Here is a 20,360-nt window from a genome sequence, read left to right on the forward strand (position 1 = left end):
CAGTTTAAACTAATTTAGTATTTCTCTTTAGTGTTCCTTTAAAGCGATAACTGCTGCATTAACATGACGACACCATAAAGGCAACAGGAACATGTGTTGCATGTATACCTAGTATTAGTGACATGTCGACCTCACCGTTTTCTGGCGAAATTGATTTCTATGATGACAAATCCTAATATAGCATGTGGAATTGATAACAGACTGCCATTAAGCTGGCACATGATCCTTTGTAAATGTGCTTATTATTCCTGTCTTTCTACCTGAAATAAATGAGCTGTGGGCATTGCATTTTTCCTGTCACCTTTCTTGCATCTGTCGTGCTAATGCTATGACTAGTGCTTTAAGTGTCCACACTGTACACCTCGATAATGCCCTCATAGAACCAGAAAGTATTCTCAAAGGCCATGAATTTGAATGCTGCAAGCAGTGAAAACATGTTGCGACCACTATGTTTTGAACAACACTGACATGCAGAGCAAAGTTGGGTCTGCAAATATGGATGCAGCAATGTCTGCGGACACACTTTCTGTGGAATGCGATGTGAAAAGCCCACAGCATATACAGGGCAACCCTTGGAAATTATTGTATGACCACTGTGCGTTTAATAGCATAGAATCCGGTTAGGTCACTAAGTCACTAGGATATTCATTAGGTCACTATCTGAGACATTAGCTCTTTCCTTACAATGTCCGTTGAACACAAATCATGGGTGACCATGATAGTATGTAACAAAAATTATTACTAGAAGATTTTATTAAAACATTGTCTTTTGTTGTGTCCCCCAAAGCACTTCTGTAAAGAATGTCTTGAATAAACGAATAAAGAAAGAAATAAAGAAATAGGGCCATTTCTCCAATGGCAAAAAGAAAGAGTTAAAGAAATCACTAACATAATGTAAAAAGAAATAAACATAGCAAAACACATTCAACGGAGAATAATTTATACCCAGCAAATGCAAAATCCTGGCTAATTAAAAAAAAATGCCGCAATTTTCATGGAGCAATGAAGTTTAACAAGTGATCGAGCTATATTGATAGACAAACCTACATGGGCGTGCAAACTCACCAGGGGATTCTTTGGCTGCAGCTTGCTGGCTTCCTCATAAAAGTGATATGCCTCTGCATAGTTGTTCAGAGCCAGGGCCATTGTACCTCTGCACAGGAACAAATCAAAACCAAGTGTAGCGGTTAAACTACCAGAGCAACTCACAAGCTATAAAGGACAGAGCAGTGAGGGAGGGGGGGGGGGGGGTACCTCTGGATTAATTTTGACCACCTGAAGTCTAAGTACATGAGTAGTCTTGCATTCTGTCCCCACCAAAATGCCTGCCATGGGAGCAAGAAAGCGAACCCACAACTCCATACTTGGCAGAAAAACACCACAGCCACCATGGCAAGATACATATGAGAACGGAAATGTGGTGTGTCAGCCAAGTCCAGAGTATGACGAAATCTCATTGAGCCATAATTTTACACCACAAATAAAGAAGACAGACAGCATCCACGAGAGTTAGAAACCATGTCCATGGCTTTGTGAACAAAGCTACAATGCATGAGTCAAAAGTTAACTCACGTAATTTTCTTTTTGTCTGCCTGTCTTCTTTATTTGCGATAGGCATGGCCAACATGAAATTTGGCTCTGCATAGTGTGTTAGATGTAGTTGATATAAACATTTTTGTGCACAGCATGCCCTGAAGACAATAATACTGCACTGAGCATGGCAGGATGGGCCTGTGATGACATCAAAAGTGTTACGCATCCTAATGCGTGTTATAATTTGGATGGTCGGTACTGCTATGCACAGTCTCTCAGACAAGCTGCATGTCTGTAAATTTAGGAAGTTCTACTAGACATAGTGTAAGAAAATAGTTTGCTAAGATACAGCCGAAAAATTGCACAGGTGTACACACTGGCTCTCCTCCCTTTGCTGCTATTTACAGAGATATAACAAATTATGAGACTTAACGAAGTAAATGAAGTTTTCTCTCGCTGATATCAGTCTAAAATAGAAATTCAGGCTAGTTGGATTGGAACAAATTATAGACAAGGCATTAGCACAGAAACAGTGCTCTGCGTGTCTTGTTTCTATGGTCGTCCCTTGCCTGTAAGGTGCGGTGACTTACCGATATTGAATAAAAGTGGCTATAACAAAGGTATTTTTGCACCAGATGTGACTTCGTTAAAATTAAGTTTGATTGCATTTGCTGTGTTGCTCTGACTTGCATGAATACAAAGCTTTTAACATATTACCGCCAAATCCTAATCTTGACTTTCGCTTGACTTTTGACAAAAACTGTGCCGGAGGAGTTCGTAATGACAGTATGTAATGAGCATACGACCTCACTCCTTGTTGCTTACTCCTACACCAATGAAACACCTCCCACCGTCAAGTTAGATTTAGAAGCTCGTCTATAAAGCACGTCACAAAGCCCCAAAAGGCAGCTCAGCGCCTCGGTATGTCCTCATCATTCATACTTTTGTGAACATGTTTTTTCCAAGTGTACTGCTTCAGCAATATCATGGATCAGCAACTAGACAGTCAGTACCCATTAAGAAGTAACCTATGTGGCTCGTCAAGCCGGCACGGTCACTGGCAGACATGGTCATCTGGTTGGTTGGTAGGCATGGCGACATCTGACTAGCTACTTGGTACGGTCAACACATAAAGTGTGTTCCAATTCTGGCTAGCATACAGTCTAGGTTGACGGCTGAGCTTTGAGCCGTAGTAAACAAACGCGTCTGGAAGATGTCTCTGTAACTTGATGCCACCTTGCGTCAACAATAAAAAAACTGAAAGATAACTGTATTTGAACACCTTGTGTGTGCGAACATTTAGAAAGCACAATGTAGCTTACATTGAGCATGTAAGAAAGCACGACTATTTTTCTTGTCCGCAGGCGACCTTCTTGTTGAGTTTCCAAGCATTCTGCTGAACTGCCATCTTGTCCAAACAGCAAAGATGTCTTTATCGTTTCTGACATCAATACTGTCTTCGAGAAGCCAACCCTACTGCCAGCTTCATGAGAACTGAAGTGAGACTTAAGATGGTTGCTGTCTGCTTATCTGCCTATTCAGCTGTCTACGGAGAGTACTGAAACACAGCGACAGGTGTGAGAAATTTGAGAATCCCGCAAAGTCTATCTTGTGGCAAATGTCCTGTCATGAGGACACTAGTGATGTGAAAAGCTTTGAAAGCCGAAGGGGGCCAGTGCTGAAAGAAGACTCACTTGTTAATGAGAATTTCGAGTCTCCCCTCCAAAGCCATGCTGTGGTACAGGGCCTCAGCTTTGTGGAAGTGGCTCTGCGCTGTTTCCACATCCCCAAGCTGTTGATGAAAAAGTCACGGAGAAGAGGGAAAAGAAAACAGAAGGGTCAATCCCACCTCTTGTCGCAAGAACATCAATGCTTTTCCACAACACACTTGAAGCACTACAATGCTCCTTGCTTTCTTGTTTTTTTTTTTTTTAATGTGATTGCTCTCTCTGTCTCCATATTCACACCCAACTATTTTTGCCATTTTCAAACCTGTCAGCATTTTGGTTCCAAGTGCCACAGCACCAAAAATTTCCTCTAAAATTTGCCAGTCATCACCATCAACAACAGTCTCCATGTTCACTGAAGCACTGAAGCCTTTCCAAGCACTCTACCGTTGTTCCCATCCGGTGTCAGCCGACTTCACCCTAGGCCTGCGAATTTCCTTATCTCATCAGCCATCTAATCTTCTGCCACACTTTACAACATTTTAATTACCTTGGCACCCATTCCTTTACTCAAATGTACCACTTATTACACATTGCACAACCTGTCCATCTCAACTCCTTCCTTTTTATGTCAAAAAGAATCTCATTTACTCGCATTTGATCTGTAATCTATACAGTCATCTTCCTATCTCTTCGTGTTTTTCCTGTCATTTTCGTTTCCATTGCTCATTGCACATTCCTCGGCGTCTCGTGAAGTTTCTTGAAATTTTTGGCTATCTTATCCTCCTGAGACCCTCATGCTTTTAAAGTCTGTTCTTATTACCAACTGGTAAGTTAACAGTATGAAAGATACATCTTGTTTAAACACCGTGCTCAGACACTGAAGGTAGCATCTTCATGTACGTGGACAGAGTAACTGTTTCCTCATGATCCTTGTCATGAAAAACAATTTTCTCAGCATCAACACAGAGACAAAGGTTTAATGTATCACCTGCTAAATTGGTATGTTGATGCTGCATCCAGACTTTTCATATCAACTCGTGATTTTCAAAACGCACTTCACAAGTGCTTTTCGTCACCTGCGACGACAACGGTACTGATCAAGCATCATTTTTCATGAAAGCTGTTGGCAAGAAAAAACTAGGCGAGAATTTAGCTTCAAGGGGAGTATGGTAGCGCGATTCAAAGACGGGACAAGAGAAGACACAAAGGGGGACACACAGCGCTAACTTAGCGCTGTGTGTGTCTTCGCACTGTGTGAGTTAGCGCTGTGTGTGTCCCTTTGTGTCTTCTCTTGTCCCGTCTTTGAATCGCGCTACCATACTCCCTTTGAAGATGCATTACCAACAAGCACACATTGCAACCCTCCAGAATTTAGCACCGCTAACTCTCTAAATATGCAACATACTTGGATTGTGACCATTGTAATGTTTCATCAGCTGCATGCACGTGAGTCTTGGATGACCTTGCCCACACCCATTCAATGAAGTGATCTTTCTATATTTCATATCTCCTCACAATGTGATGTGCTCACATCCACTCAATACACCTAGAGTTTTCTGTCAGATACCTCCAAAGTGGGTGAAGTCTGCCTATAATGCTATAAAGAAATCAGTGATCGATGGTGGGATCGAACCTCTGTCTCCGAGCACAGTAGATCAATGCTTCAACCATTAGGCCACAATCACACGAATGCATGCTTCTCTCGTGCCAAGGTTGCTCTTTTAAAGGTCAGGCACATGCGTCACATGCCAATGTCTCGCATTCTTCTCTCTAGACAGCTACCACATTGAGACGCTGTGTTAGGCCACACAACCTTCGAGATCGGCGCACATTTATCAAGCTGTACAGCCTTCGAGATCAGCCCATATTTTTCAGACTGAACATCCTTCGGGATTGGCCCAAAGTCCCCCGATGATGCTATCTCATTAAAACGTGTTCAAACCGCTCCCATACAGTTTTGCATACATCCAACTTCATGTTCAAGATGAATATTTTTGTGCAATTACTTCCAAGTCAATCTTTAAAAAGACTCAAGTCAATACGCATTATAATATACGAAGGGTCGCAAGGAGATATGCTTAAGTATAAGGCCTGTAAATTGGCGCTGGCACAGCACTTCACCACCTTACCTGGAGGTATATCCTTCCGATGGCTGAATGCAGCTGCGCTTTGCGTCCGCTGTTCTTCTCAAGCAGGATCCTGGCCACCTTTATGGCCACTATGTAGTCCTGCACGCCGCGCATGATCAGGCCAGCCTTCAGCAGGACTTCAACAACTCAAGAACTAGCAGAAAGCTGATGGGCTGGCCAGCTACAATTCACACTATGAACGATGTGAGACACAGGGCCAACCTCATCTAGTACACACTTGTTCACACTTCTTGGAACTGTTCGTGGTATGCATCCAATGCTACTGGAGCTTTTTAAGTCACGTTGTTTTCACAGCAAAATATTTCCACTTGCATTATACTCCTTTCTTTTTTGTCTTTTATGCTTGGACCACTTTCTTCATTGATGGCCATTCTAGTCAATGGCTCAATTACAGTGCAATGCAAGCTATGTAAATATGGCTAGCTTAAGCCGCAGTCTGGTTCTATATGCAGTCAAAGGTACCCTCGCCTAGCGTTGCTAATTTCGGTCTTACTGATGTTAAAGAGACACTACTAAACAAAAAAAATAAGTTTACCTGGACAAACTACACTACTTTTCTACAATACAAAACATGCCACTCCTACCATGCGAAAAGCCACAGTGAGCCAGAAAAAAGACAAAAAAAAAATTCGTGCAGAAATTACTCTGGGAGTTGTCTAAGTATGAGTGAGCATTGTGTCACTTGCTCATCTCCACACAACCCAGTGTCATTATCAATGTTATGAAACATGATCAGGCCAGTATAAATTACAGCGCTGCGGCGAAACGAGCTGCTGCGGACGGCGACACAAGGTGAATCGATGACACAAGCAAACTACTGCAGGTGACAACGCCAGGTGCGCTGATGACTTTCCAATCATTATAAGCCGTTATCGCTCTTTAGTGGCTCATCCATCTGCGTCGAACCATTATCAACCGCTGTCGACAGTACTCCAGTGGCCGTCGCACAGGCCCTATCTTGAAAGTGATCTGCGATGGGGACAGAGAGTGCGAAGTGCTGATAGCTTCGTGTGCACAGCGTTCTTGCTTCTTAGTTCACATTTAAACGAGAGGCAGCACGAAGGTCAATTTGCTCACTGCTGCTGCTGCCATGCGTAGTCTTACGTGACGGACGGAAGGCTGGTTTCCTTGATGAATGTGCGCACATATGTTCACGTATTTAAAATGAAAAATGGGTGGCGACGCCACCTTGAACTTCTTGTACTAGCTCACCGTCATGCCGTGGGTCTTGCTCTGTATTCTAAAAAAGCCAAGTGCTGAAGTGAGCAAGTTTCATAAGCATCTACTGCACTACAACATCCAAAGTACGAGAAAATAAGTTGAAATCCACTATGTCGGGATGACGTATCGGCAATGCGATCTGCGGCGCGCACTCATGAAGTGGAAGTTTGGGCAGCATTTTCTCTTCCAGTACTAATCGAGCTCTTATCGCAAAATTAACGAAAATAAACCTTTTTTAAAAAGAACAATTTATAAGTCTGAACTGTTGTAGCACTTATCTTTGGTGTCATTTTAAGCCATAACACAAAAAAAATTAAATTCTGCAGTTTTACATGCCAAAACTGCGATCTGACATGAAGCATGCCATAGTGGAGAGACTCCGATCAGTTTTGAGCACCTGGGGTTCTTTAAGTGCACCTAAATGACGAGCGCTCTTGCATTTCACCCTCACCAAAATGCAGTCACTGTGATTGGAATTGAACCCTCGACCTAAGCTCAGCAGCGCAACACCTTGGCCACTAAGCTATGATAGCGGGCAAGCCGTAACATTGCCTCACGTGGAATTTTTCGGGCTGCCTATCAGGTACATTTTTCACAAGGTTCAACTGCATTCACTCTGGCTAATAATATATCCTCTTAACGAGACCTGTGAAGGTGCCAATAGTTGTGTACACAACGCACACTGTATGTCACTCCAAGTGAACATTATTGTGTAATGTTCATACGTGAGCCTCACCACTGTGCTTTTGCATGCAAGGGCATTCGGCTTTGTACAACCTAGCAAATGGAAAACTTCAGCTGCGATCTTTCTGCCACTATAGGAGGGATGAGTAGCACAGACTTCAAACTGGAATTCACTGACATTCACTGACATTCCCTGATTCGTTTGCTTTACTGCGGGTTAGGTTTTCCAGCTTTGAGTGTTCCAGTTCCTTTCTGGTCATTTCACTTCCCTTTCGCTTGTAGCTTGGCGGTTTCACTCTATTGCTATAAAGACACAGAATATTATGCATTCCCTCACCTCACATGCCCGCTTCATGCAACAATCTGATGATGATACTGTGGCCTCTGCCAGTCACCATCAGTGAGCAGAATGACAGTTCTGAAGTGGGAAACATGCAGATTAGCAACCGCACAATGCATTACAGTATGCGCAACATTTCTAGCTACGAGTTTTGTCTGTGAAGTATATAAAGAACAACTTTAGCAATATTTTGTGACAGTCTTACTGACTGAAAAGAAATTTACGTGGTCATAACTGCACTGGGCTCTAGGCCATAAGCCAAATCAAGCCATTGTTTGTACCGCTCATCAATCCAATCACAGTGGAAGCATCGCTATGAAAACTCATGCCAACACTAGTACCAGATTTCCCTCCAAATAAGTTCGTCTGAAGCGTTATGGCCAGGAGCAAAAGCACCATATGGAGACACGGTAATCACACAAGTGGGGTAATTTAGTTCCGTTCAGTAAATGCCACCAAAAATACTTAAGTAGATGCTGCTGTGCCAGGACAGCAGTACTTTTCCGTTGAGGTTAGTGGCCTATATACTTGGTTGAACCGCAGCAAGTAAAAGAAGCCAAGTAATGTGGCACTCACCTTTTGGTTGAGGACGCAGTTGAGGATGGCAAAGTAGACTCGGCACTCACGGTCCTCCCACAACTTCATGGATGCTGCAGACGAGCAGGTTACACACATCATGAAATTCCTTCATCACAATGCACAAAGAAGAAAGTACCGTTGAGCCCTTACACATACGTGCCAACTCTCCTGATTTTTACGGAGGACTCCCTAATTCTTACTGATGCTCCAGATTATAGAGACACGGCCATAGATCTTCCCAAAGCTGCCCCAGTCCCACCGCGAAAAAAAAAATATATATACACATCATGTAGCATAGTTGCATCGTAAAGCCATTATGCACTAGCCAAAGTGAGATTTAAATACAAGCCATTTGTGGGCAGGCAGTGTAGACCTAACTCGGTTTACTTCAGATCGAGACATCTATCGAGGAATTCGCGTGTGGCAAAGGTCTGATATGCATTGCACAATGGCCCGATTCACTTAAGCCAGCTTTGCCGCTACACAGCCATGTTTGGCAGTAAGACATATTAATGGTGGAAAGGGGCCGCTGTAATGACAATTAGTATGTGCTCAGTAATTATACACGCACCGTCTCTGGTCACAGTACGAGTACCAAGATGCCTAACAACTGTACTGACAACCATTCAAAGCTGTTTCTGATGTTGCTGTAGCCCAGAAAAATAAAACAAAAAAGGGATTGAACTTCTTGTTATCAACATACCCCCTCCTACCCGCTCTCCTTAATTGTCTCGATTAGTCTTCAAAATTTCAGGTTCCCCAGGTTGATGCATATGCTTAAATATAACCCCCAAAGAGGAATATAATAAATAAGTGAATGTAACAAAGTAAATCTAAAATGTTTCTGGCAGATACCAACATATAGAGTTAAACCTCTATATAATGAAGTAGGTAAAATCGGCAATTTGTTTTGTTATATCGAAATTTCGTTGTATTGAAAGTTGACCTTTTATGCAAATGAGTACAGTCGCCGATCAATTTTTCTTACACAGAAAGGGGCCGCACAATTTTCCTAATTGTAAGGCAATCGAAAAAAGCTAACTTGAATGCGACAACAATTAATTTTGATAAATTTGGGAGTCGGCAACGAATGATATGGTTTTATGCCACGTCGAAGATATCTTCACATTGGCGGTGCGAATTAAGCCAAGCCAGCTATGCTCTCGCGCGCAATCCGCCCAAACGGCTGATAGCGTCGCCCGCACTGGGACAGTGCTATCGTGAAAAGCGCTTGCAGCAGGAAGTGAAGGCTTCATCTGTCTCTCGCTGCAACCGATCACCTAAACTCGAGATCCACACAACTCCCAATACTAAATGCTCGGGTAGACAGCTTACATGATGCCACAATGTCTGGGCATGCCCGCTCTTCCCACACACAGCAGATTACCTCTAAAGCAGGGTGCGCGGCTGCGTATTTGCTCAGCTGCACTTACAGCAATGTGCATTCATGGCTGAGGAGCATGCCAGCAATTGCGACGCGCGCCAACTTACCCGCCCCACCCCTTGCGGGCACTTGATTGCGTTACCGTGAGCTCACTCCCCTCTCCATCTTTCCATTTACTCGCTCCGGAAGGCGGCACTCGTGCATGAAGCCACCATCTTTTTTTTCTCACCCTCGCACACTTTCACTAGCACATAAAGGACAAAGTCGCCAGGTGCGATAGGGTCTTATCACACTTTGACTTTATATGGAACATGATGTGGCTCCACTTCGACGGTCGCTCTCGTCTTGTGGCACACGATTTGAGAGGTGCATTTGCAAGCAGCCGCTTGTAATTCAATCATTTGACCATCTGCATCCGTGGATGTTTCCATTTATTGTCTCAGAATTCTTTTGCAGCAGAAGCAAAATTTCATTGTCTTGAAGTCACATGCACACTTCTTTATATTGAAGTTCTACTTACATGGTGTTCTATGGACAAGAGGTTATGAAAAGTTAAACACTTTGTTATATCAAGAATTTTGTTATATTGAAGTTCGTTATATCGAGGCTTAACTGTATATACACTGATAATGAACAGAACATCAGATGTAATGAAGGCATTTTTGTGTTGGGCACAACTTATAAAAAGGTTTGAATGCATCCCTTAAAACACTGCCCATGTCTTTCACATAAAGTCAAAAATGCCCTCCTGATTGTCCCTCTGTTGCCAGAAGAAAGGAAGCGAGCGACAGTAACAACAGAACAGTGACTTGTACTTGCACTTATTGAGGGAATTTGCTGCTGCTGTATCACGCCAGCAAACCTAGAACAGTATCTCTGAGATAGTATACACAGTTGTAATCCCACTTCACTCCTTTCGCCTTGTTGCAACCACTCACTCCCTGCACTTGCACTCAACATTTCTATCACAGGGACTATCAGCGGCTACTAAATACACCAACAAAATCCAGAACGGTATTTATGAGAAGGCACGGTTGTAACAAACTCTCAGTGCTCTCCTTCACCTTGTCTCAACTGTTCACTCATGTCCAGCAAGCTGCCGTCTTCAGATATGCCGTTCGTTAAATTTCCAAGAATCTGCAAAGAGAAATGAAAAAGTTGAGCAGAAACAATTGACAGAAAGACCACAGATAAACTCTACGAGCATGACAGTTCTGCCATGAAATCTTTTTCTCTCTCTCTCACTGTAAAGAAAATTAAGCTGAATTTGGCAATTCCTCTGGCTGTGAACTCTGAACTCCACTTCCGAGGAAAAAGATTGAATTCCATGACGCAGACGTGATGTTTCTCGTCAATGCATTTCACAACACTATTAGACGGCCATGTGCAAGTAAATACTTTGCCAAACATTTAATTGAGGACCCATTTAAGTTGCAAGTAGCATACTTGTGTTAATAGGAGTGTGCGAATATTCAAGACATTTTGAATGGCGAATCCAACAATTCCCTATTCGATTCAGTCATCAAATCGTATAGCAAGCACTGCAAATACAAACATTTTTTTAATAATTTGAACTTGTTTTCAAAAAAAAGTGCACAATCAAACATACGTTTGGAGCAAAGATGGGATAAATTTCAACCTGGCGGCCACAGCAGACGTAAAATGCAAAAAGTTACATGGCGGAGGCACCCTAAACACAGCTTAGGGAGCGGACTTATAGTGATCACTCGCACTCTCAAAAGACTCCTAATAAGAAGAAAAAACTGGACTTCCATTAAACAACGCTTCAAAATGTGCAACGTTATCACAGGAACCTGTTAACGCTGTTATTACGGACCCGCATACAACGTAGCTTCTGATATAACAGACCATTCTTCTCACTTAGTTTGGTCTGCCTATACTATTCATGCAAGAAATTTCAGTTTTAATGGACCCGGCTATAAGGGACTGTCAGCTACAATGGACAAATTTTTGTTCAGATTTTGTCTGGAAGGTGTAAGTACAACAAGCTTTGCTGCAGCAATGTGTGTGTGGTGGCGCACTGCATGCAGCTATTTCCGGCAACTGGCAAAATGTGGTAAAATGCACTTTTTCTTAAAGAACGAACCCACTAGCGACAAGATCCCTGCAACGGCAGGCTCCGCGCAACGTCCTGCCGGCTCAACGTTGCTGAAGTGCAGAAGGTGCCGCTAGGCCTAACGCACTGAGCAAAGGTGTAGGATATGGCACTTCAAGAACAACTGGAAACAATCGCAAAATGCATCGTGTTCAGAACACTTTATTTATCACTGCATCAGTTCGCACAAAAAAGAAGACACACTGCTATTCGCAACTTCTAGACGGCAAAGCGTGTGATGCAAATGAGCCGTGTCACGAGTAGTGCATGGTTATGGTCATTAGTCATGGTTAATGACAAAACAAGCTCAGTGAAGAGGCGACTGTGTGTGTGTGACCGTGACTCTGGCTGGAAGCGGGCATTCTCGAGAGGGAAGGAGCGCGGCGTTTGGTTTGAAATTTCAGCTGTTTTCAAGGCACGCAGTGCCATATTACTTTGTAGACATGACCGTCAATGAATCATGTAGTATGCTACATGATGCTACACTACGCTTGTTTGTTAAAAATGGCCAAACCTGGTGAGAGGCCCTTTAAACAGCCTTTCTGTTGACGTTCAGCCAAGTGTAATGCATAACTTAATTTTTGCAGGGGCCCTGCTTACTTACCCTGTGCACAACGTTGAGGAGTTTGTAGAGGGAATTAAGAGCCGTGCAGTGGTTTCCCTGGAACTGCGGAAGCTCAGCCAGTAGCAGACGCATGGCGAATGGCACCATCGAACCTGAAGTCATCAGGAGACCCACTCTTAGAAAACGGAAACTGCGCGCTACGTGAGCAGTGTAGCTAGACTGAGGAGCATTAAACACACACACACCTCGCTTATCTGGGTAGGTATCTGGATAGAATTCGTAGAACAGGTCTGGTTTGTCCAGGTCCCCAAAGGCATCACCCTCAACCTCCGCGTAGGCAAACTTGCGTTGTTTCACAAACAGCGCCAGCCGCGTGTACCACAGCTGCAAGGGGGAAAAGCGAGTGAATTACTATTACGCCTGTTTCACATGATTATGTGATGCAAAATTGTCAGATGATGATGTATAGGGTTTTTTGGTGCAAGGGCCAGGGATGGCCAAAGAACGCCAAGAAATGGTGTGGGAAAGGAAACAATAAGAAAGAAAGAAGGAAAGAAAGAAAGAAAGAAAGAAAGAAAGAAAGTCGATGCGGTGAGTGACAACCGTCAGATGTATCGAGGCTGTATGGAGGCTGTATGGAGGCCTAAAATATTCCCTGTAAGGTACATACAAGTATTAAAATAATGTAAAGACAAGTGATGTAAGCAGTGACCATAAAATATATTCTAAAATGAAAAAACACAACAAAAGGATGTGTCGATTACACTAGCACTACCGCCTCACTAAGAGCCTTGAGCACAAGGGTCTGGAAGCACGTGCTCTACGTAACACTAAGCTTTCGGCAAAACCCTCTAGATAGAGGGAGGGCTACGAATCTCTTGGGCTAATAACATGCAGCACTACATGATTTAAAAAGTTAAGCACTGCCTTGGTTTCAAATAGAGGTTCTGGGCCAAGAAACAGTGTTGGATGTAAAGGGATACATTGTTTGTATGCCTAGGGAAAGTGCCGTCTTCGCTCTTCTTCAGCTTCCTGGCACACCAGTAAGACGTGGAGTACGGTCAGCCTCTCACCCCATCTGCCACAGAGGAGAGGTTCGGCACCAGTTAAAAGGTATGAATGTGTACCATACGTATACCCTATTCTGAGGTGGAAAAAGAGAACTTGAGATCGTCCTGACTTTGTTAATGATGGCCAGTTACCTAGCACTGGCTTAATTAGATGGAGCTTATTCAATGTTTGCTCATCCCACAAGTGTTGCCAATAGCTCCTGAGCTTTTTGCACAGGAATGGCTTCAGCTCGGTGGCAGGAATGGGTATGGATGGATTTCTAGGTTTTGTTGGGATTGAAGTTGCCATTTTATCTGCAAGCACGTTACCCTCCATAGAGCTATGCCCAGGCACCCAACATATTACAACCTGTCGGTTGTGTGCAAATTGTCTGCAAGGTGTTTCATGCCACTATGAGGAGACATTCTTTTCACATGTTTCGACTTTAACTGTCAGCCAATGTGGTGACCTCCACTCTTCTAGTCTGCTTCTGTCAGTACATACGCGTACATCCCACACTGTGCTGCTGCCATTGGCGAGATACAGTGCTGCAGCAGTTTCCATTAAGTTTGAACTTGACAGCAACACCACAGCTGCCACACATGACCAGTTCCTGCGAGTGCTACAGCCATAGCCCAGCCACAGACAACCAGTCGCAACTCATCCATAATACACAAGCCATTAACAATCCATCACTACTCCTGTCTAGTCTCACCAATCTCGGTGCCCCCTTTATAACCATCAGCCTGCAGAATAAAGGCCTCTCCCAGCCACCTTCCCCTAAACTGTCCCTCCTTGGATCCTTCTAAATACAAATGCTTCCTGGATCTCTCTGCCTGCCTGATATTGACATGTGTACTTCTTTATCTTTATCGGGCAACCACGTTTCAGCGCCTAACAAATGTTATCTCACAGCGCAGGACGTGCCTGCATGTCAGAAGTTTCTGGAATGTTATCGATGGTTCCATCCGCTGTCTGTGACCGAACCTTGTGTAATGTGATTGCATGTATGCGCGACGCCAATAATGTAGAGCTTTGTGGAAGACACGCGGGTCCCAGCGATTACTCTGGAACATTCGACAACTGATGTATGAAAGCCGACGCGCTTGACCCGCTGATCAGATTTCAACGACCGCCGATCGTGTTTGCCGCTATTGCTCTCCTCTGAGCGTAACTTGCTTTTGTGGGTGCAAGTTAGCCCAATAAGTTTCGCCAATTACCGTTTTGCTTTCTTCACCGTCACTAACATGTGACAATATATTGATCGCGCACACAAACACACACAAAAAGGGGGGGGAGGGGGGATGAGGACAGTAAGGCGTACCTGGAGTGAGTAAGGGCTGTGCCTAGATGGATGACCTCCAGCTCCGACTCCTTGGCCAATGCTGGTCAATAGCCTGGTCGTCAGGTTGATGGCCGCATTGTGGCACTGGGCCCCCTGTCAGGCACAAAAAACACATGGGTCAGCAACAAGGGGAACGTTTGATGCTGAAAGACTGAGCATTATGCACCGTAGAGGCAAAAGTCACCAATGCAGGACATACTTCCTGAGCAGCAGAAATTTTTTTGATTATACTTTGTAAAGTTCACTACATTTTCAACCTGCTAAACAATGATAATGATAATGAAAGCTCAGATTCTTTTTTATTATTCTTTCTCACAGATCTGCAAACATTATGCTAATAATGATATGAGCTAGATAGATACATTTGCACTTAGATATGAACAAGTCGGTAAAATCGGCAATTTGCTGAAATATGCCTAAATTTTATTACATTGAAACTCTACCTTTTATTCAAATAAGTACAGTCGCAACAGATTTTTCTTACACGAAAGGGGCTGCAATATTTTCCTAATTATCGGGCAATCGGAAAAAGCAAATTTGAATGAGAAAAGAGTTCATTTTGTTGAGCTTGAGAGTTGGCCACAAAATAAACGGTTTCATGCCATGTCGATGACGTCTTACATCGGCAGCACGAAGTTAAGCCAGCCACGCTTTCGCATCAATTCCACCCCCGCGGCTGATAATGTCGCCCACAATGGGACAAAGCTGTCACGAAAAGCGCCAACTCGACATTACACAGCCTCCAGTGCTAAAAGGGCAGGAAGACAGCGCACACGATTCGAGACCATCTCGGCACGCCCACTCTTTGAACACGTGGCAGATTACCTCTAAAACAGGGTGCGCGGGCTGTGTATACACTCAGCTACGCTGACAGCCATGCAAAGCCATGGCTTCGCTAGAAAACGTAGCGTGGCAGCCTCAACGTTAATGTTCGTGTTTCAGTTGCGGGTCTAAGACATCTCTGCGGCGCTGTGTCCCCCTAATACAAAGGCAGTGGTAAGGCTCACAATGAGCTGCTTCAGTCCATCTTCACTCTGCGGCACGTCATCAACAGTCAGAGTACGCCGAGCATGGGCCTCATCGATGATGTGCTCCTGAAGCAATGATCGAACGGTATCCACCTGCCAGAGATAAAAGTTAAGAAAAGAAAAGGCATAGCAGATGCAGCGAGAGACCAACAAAGGCAAAAGGACTAGCTTTTGGGTTTTTGCGCACATTTCAAAGACAGGCAGTAAAATTTGGAGTTGATAACAAATTAAGCTGTGAACGAGATGACCAACAGTGCCCTTTACCATGACACATTATTGAAATGTGCTTTAGAGTTCTTCATCTACAACACAAAAGCCATGCTATACATTATGTTGATGAGAAAGCGCAGTATGAACAACTCTTTTGGCTAAGCTACTCGCTTACTTGCACAAAATCAATAGAATTTTTCACAGAGCAGGCATTTGCTTGTGCACTGTGTTTTATTCCATGCTCGGATGCTGCACTTGCCTGTTTTATGCAGAATAACCCAGACATACACATCATACGTGGCAATGCTGAACAAAAAGATGTAGATTTCCTCAAAAAAACGTATGGTTACCTCATCTGGCTTTAGGAATATGAAACCACACAGCAGCCTCTTATCTACAATGAGTGTTTTACACTTAACAATTTGACAACGTGCTGGATGAACCACGCACATCTGTTAATCGTGGTCACGCTGCACACACTATCAGCTACAACACCCGTGACATAATGACCATCAGATACCACAGGTGAAGATTAATGTGCAAAAGCCAAAAGTAAATATTTAGAGCAAACAAAAGGGCAAACATGATATGCACTTGAAGCACCTGTGTGAATCACTTAAGGAGCCTTAGAAATAATGTCCTCAAGCGGCTTTACGCATCCCAAAATCTAAACTGCTTTGTACGCCCGTTGTGTTCTAAGTTACTCTCTGCGTACTTAAAAAAAAAAGTGTTTTGCTTTCTTTTGTAACTTTTTTGCATTCATTTGTACGCTTGGCCAATCACATCCTCTAACTTTGGGTGCCTTGTCTGAATTTCCCTATTTCAAAGTGTCGTAGCTATGGAGAAAAGAAGAAAGAAAATACTTTAACATTCAAATTACACTTTCAAAATTATCTGTGGCCCATAATGCTATCGCAACAGTACTTCTGCTGTACAGAAGAAGCAAAGGTCGCACCTGGGACTCATCGATAATGACACCAGGCATGGTGAGGTGTTCGCGCTCCGGGAAGACAGTGCCAGGCTCGGATGTTGCAAGTCTGGTCAGGAAGTCTCTTGTCGCAGCCGACGGCAGCCAGCTGTCATAAGCGCAGATGTCACTGTCCTCCACGGGCTCTGTCATCATGCAAGGCTCCTGTGATGTAACATTAGAACAGTCGGGTTAATTCTTGCTATGTTCAAACTTGCTTAACGGGAACATAAAATCCAAGCTGAGCACAGAATACGTAGTTTAAGCTCGTAATCCGGAAGTCACATCTGAAACAAGAAATACTTTTCTATCTTCAAATTTATGTTACACTGATGCTTCACCTGAATTAGAAACCCCACACACATTTGACACAAGCAGATCCTTTGAAGCGCTGCTACACCATCTACGGCTCAGTACTACATTTAGAAAACGTTCTTTCAAAGAATGCATCAACTTCAACTTGTCCAGCTTTCCAACTTATTATAAGACACTTTCTGCACAAAATTTAATGCTCTGATAGCCTGCAATTCACTTGTGGCCATGTGGATAAGGGTATACAGCATCTCCGATTCGAACGTCTGTGACACAACACAGAACTACGTTTAATATGTGATTTAGTGACATCAGACAGCTGGCCCTTCAGTCTCAAGAGGATCCTAGGTCCATGGCCAACATATTCATTGCAAAGGCAAGTGTTAATGGCTCTCCATATATTTGTGGAAGCAAGCAATATCCTTGGAAAATACTGAATTGACTTTTTATCATGTGTTGTAAGATCACTCTCTGTGTTTTAGTAAGCTCGATTTAATGTGTCTTCCCTTGAATTTCCTCCATGTTTTCTTCTGGGCACTGAATTAAGCCTTGTTATGTGACTGGATTGCACTTCAGTGCATTTTATGTGACACTTTGGGAGATGTCTATAGTGTAAATAAATGACTTGGTTTTTTAAGATTTGAGTGTGCTTCAATTATTTATGTGACTTGAGTTTAAGATTAAGTGTGTTTGACTTAAATATTTGAGTAGTCTTTAGGTTTGAGTGTGTTCTTATGCAGCTTTTCCACAGCTGTGCCTTTAATTACTGGGTGCATCAAAAGTTCTTGGACAGTGCTAGTCTGGGATATTCTGGTAAGTGTACCTATCTTTCCCAGGTAATTTTTTTTCAGACTCTGGCTTTTTTATGATGTACTATTTATTTATTTATTCAGGTTTTTTTTTTAGTAAGTGAGATTTATGGCCTTTCATTTTTTTTTTACATTGTGACACCATATCAAGCAGCAACTCTGAAATGTGCCAGCAGTGGTGTCCCGTATTCTGCGATCTCAGAAAAGCTCCGTGTGCCGAGGTCTACAGTGTATTATACAACAAAGAGATTCTTTGTGTCATTATTTACAGTATTCATTATCAGTGAATAATGACCCCTGCAATTTTGATGGTCTGTCAATGGCAGCAATACACAACACATGAACACTGCTAAATTACAAAAGGCCTTTGCACTGCCATTAATATGCAGCTGCGCAATCAGCGCTTTCACATAGGATCGGCACATTGGCTTTCTGGCTGCAGGCCAGTCAAGCCATGGGCTAAAATGTACATGCTAGTGCACAGTGTGCCATTTCAGGTTGCTCTTGCTGAGCATTTGATGCTTTTACTAACAGAGTACACACTTCAAGCAGTGGGCAAACAAATAAACTAGTTTTGACATAACCAATATTGTCTCGGATTTGGCCTTTTTCGGATTCGTTATAGCAGTAGAATGCTCATGGAAATAAAGCATGGCCAATCGAATTTATATGATTGTAATAGCAATTGTACCAATGCTCAGGGTGCGCTTGGGCTGTCGCCATCGCCGTTCTCACACACAACACCACGTGCACAGATCATGCGCCGTGCACTACCGGTCATGTGATCTGCAGCAAGTACGAGCGCAAGCATGTGAGGGTGACAGCAAGAACAAGTCGGGAAGGCCTGCGCCCTGGCGCGTGTTTTCTTGGGCTCCTTGTGGCGGAGGTTGAACGATTTGCCGAGTCTGCGAGACATGGCACACTGATACGGTAAAGGACACAGCAGCACGGAATGCATGCATGCGTGCTCCCCACAGCCAGCACATTTCACAACAGCACTGTGACAGCGAGTGCTCACGGTCATCAAGTTAGATCTGCCCACGTGTCTCTTTCACGTTTCATTCGTAAGTGAATATTTAGTGCAACTTAAACTGCTGATAAAACTACAAGCCTTATTCTATGTATTATTCTGATACCATGCCATTTGCATTTGATGCTTTGCCCACTGGACCAAACTGCAACTTTTTCACTTGATTGCACTCATTGTAAAAACTACACACTAGCGGATGCAAGACTGACAGAAGAGAAGCTCTTGTGTGCGTCTTTTCTCTCGGCCTTCCATACGTTGGTGGGCTGTTTTTACAATTGATTACCAGCTGGCCTAGTCGCATACCTTGCTTCGTTATATTAAAACTCGAATTGATAGCAAAACTTACTTAACACAGCCAAATTATATATCTGGACAGACTGACCACAAGTACAAAATTAGGGAATACGAGGCCAGGACGAACCTGTATGCAAATTCTTTTTTTTGCAAAAACTATCGCTCAGTGGAATCGAATGACGTCTGAGCAAGTGCGCAGCTTGAATGAAGATGGAATTTTTTCGAGATTGCAACCCCCCTGCTGTAGCGCCTTCGGGCAAAGCGGGGAAATGCATGAATAAAGAAAGGAAATAATTCATTATGTACAGATCTGACGCACACCTGCACAAATGAAATGGGGCTTGCACTGCCCGATGACCGCCCAGACAGCTCGACGCCAGCTATGCCAGCAGCGAGGACGTCGAAGAACGCCTTTCCCTCCTGGTCCCCACCACTGCAGTCGCTTGAGAAGAACTTGCTCAACGATGGTCCTTCTTCGCTGACGCTCCGCGAGGCATTTCTGTTCTCGGGCGACTCCACAACAGCGGGCTCTTGTGTCGGCATCGAGTAAGAGGGCGTTGGGCCTGGACAAGGAAAGGCAGATTGGTGGGATCTAAAATTTATGAACAGTTGGACATTGCAAGTACTAATCTATGGGGTCAGAAGTTATGGGATAACAATGTAAACGGATAAGAAATGACAAGCGATAGGACGAGATATTAGAAACATAGCACCAGCCCATGACATTTCTCACTCGTCATTTCTTCTGCATTAGTGTAGACCGATACAACCATACACGCTGGGAAAATATTGATAAGCATCAGAAAGACAGCGGTATGCACTAGAGGTCAAAGATGCGCAGATTACTTCTTTGTAGAGATCAAGAGTAAAAAGCACAGCTACGCTGGTCTTGTATATGTAGAACATATACAACTGGTGGTTTATTAGAGTTATAGAACTGGTGTCAAGGGAAGGAATATGGGCAGAACCGACAGTTGATTGGGTTGGTCCGTGTACCTTCTTTGGTGTGCGTGTTCCAGTCAAGAGCGTTAGTAACAGGTCCCAAAAACTTTGTAAGGTTAAGGCTACACATG

At 43.5% G+C, this 20,360-nt stretch overlaps 1 protein-coding gene across 1 annotated transcript in view; it reads right to left on the reverse strand.

The window, feature by feature from the left end:
* The window catches only part of LOC142557230 (trafficking protein particle complex subunit 12), a 33,900-nt gene that overhangs the window by 8,362 nt on the left and 5,178 nt on the right, over nt 1–20,360 (reverse strand). The window contains exons 3-13 of the mRNA XM_075668934.1: nt 19,609–19,850; nt 16,831–17,007; nt 15,645–15,758; nt 14,617–14,730; nt 12,488–12,626; nt 12,282–12,394; nt 10,626–10,698; nt 8,175–8,248; nt 5,333–5,431; nt 3,228–3,325; nt 1,066–1,153 (exon numbers count right to left, since the gene is read on the reverse strand). Coding sequence (XP_075525049.1) covers nt 1,066–1,153; nt 3,228–3,325; nt 5,333–5,431; nt 8,175–8,248; nt 10,626–10,698; nt 12,282–12,394; nt 12,488–12,626; nt 14,617–14,730; nt 15,645–15,758; nt 16,831–17,007; nt 19,609–19,850 — 1,331 coding nt within the window. The remainder of the gene's footprint in view (nt 1–1,065; nt 1,154–3,227; nt 3,326–5,332; nt 5,432–8,174; nt 8,249–10,625; nt 10,699–12,281; nt 12,395–12,487; nt 12,627–14,616; nt 14,731–15,644; nt 15,759–16,830; nt 17,008–19,608; nt 19,851–20,360) is intronic.

This window comes from Dermacentor variabilis, chromosome 9 (genome assembly GCF_050947875.1).
Source record: "Dermacentor variabilis isolate Ectoservices chromosome 9, ASM5094787v1, whole genome shotgun sequence".
In the NCBI taxonomy this organism is placed as follows: Eukaryota; Metazoa; Arthropoda; class Arachnida; order Ixodida; family Ixodidae; genus Dermacentor; species Dermacentor variabilis.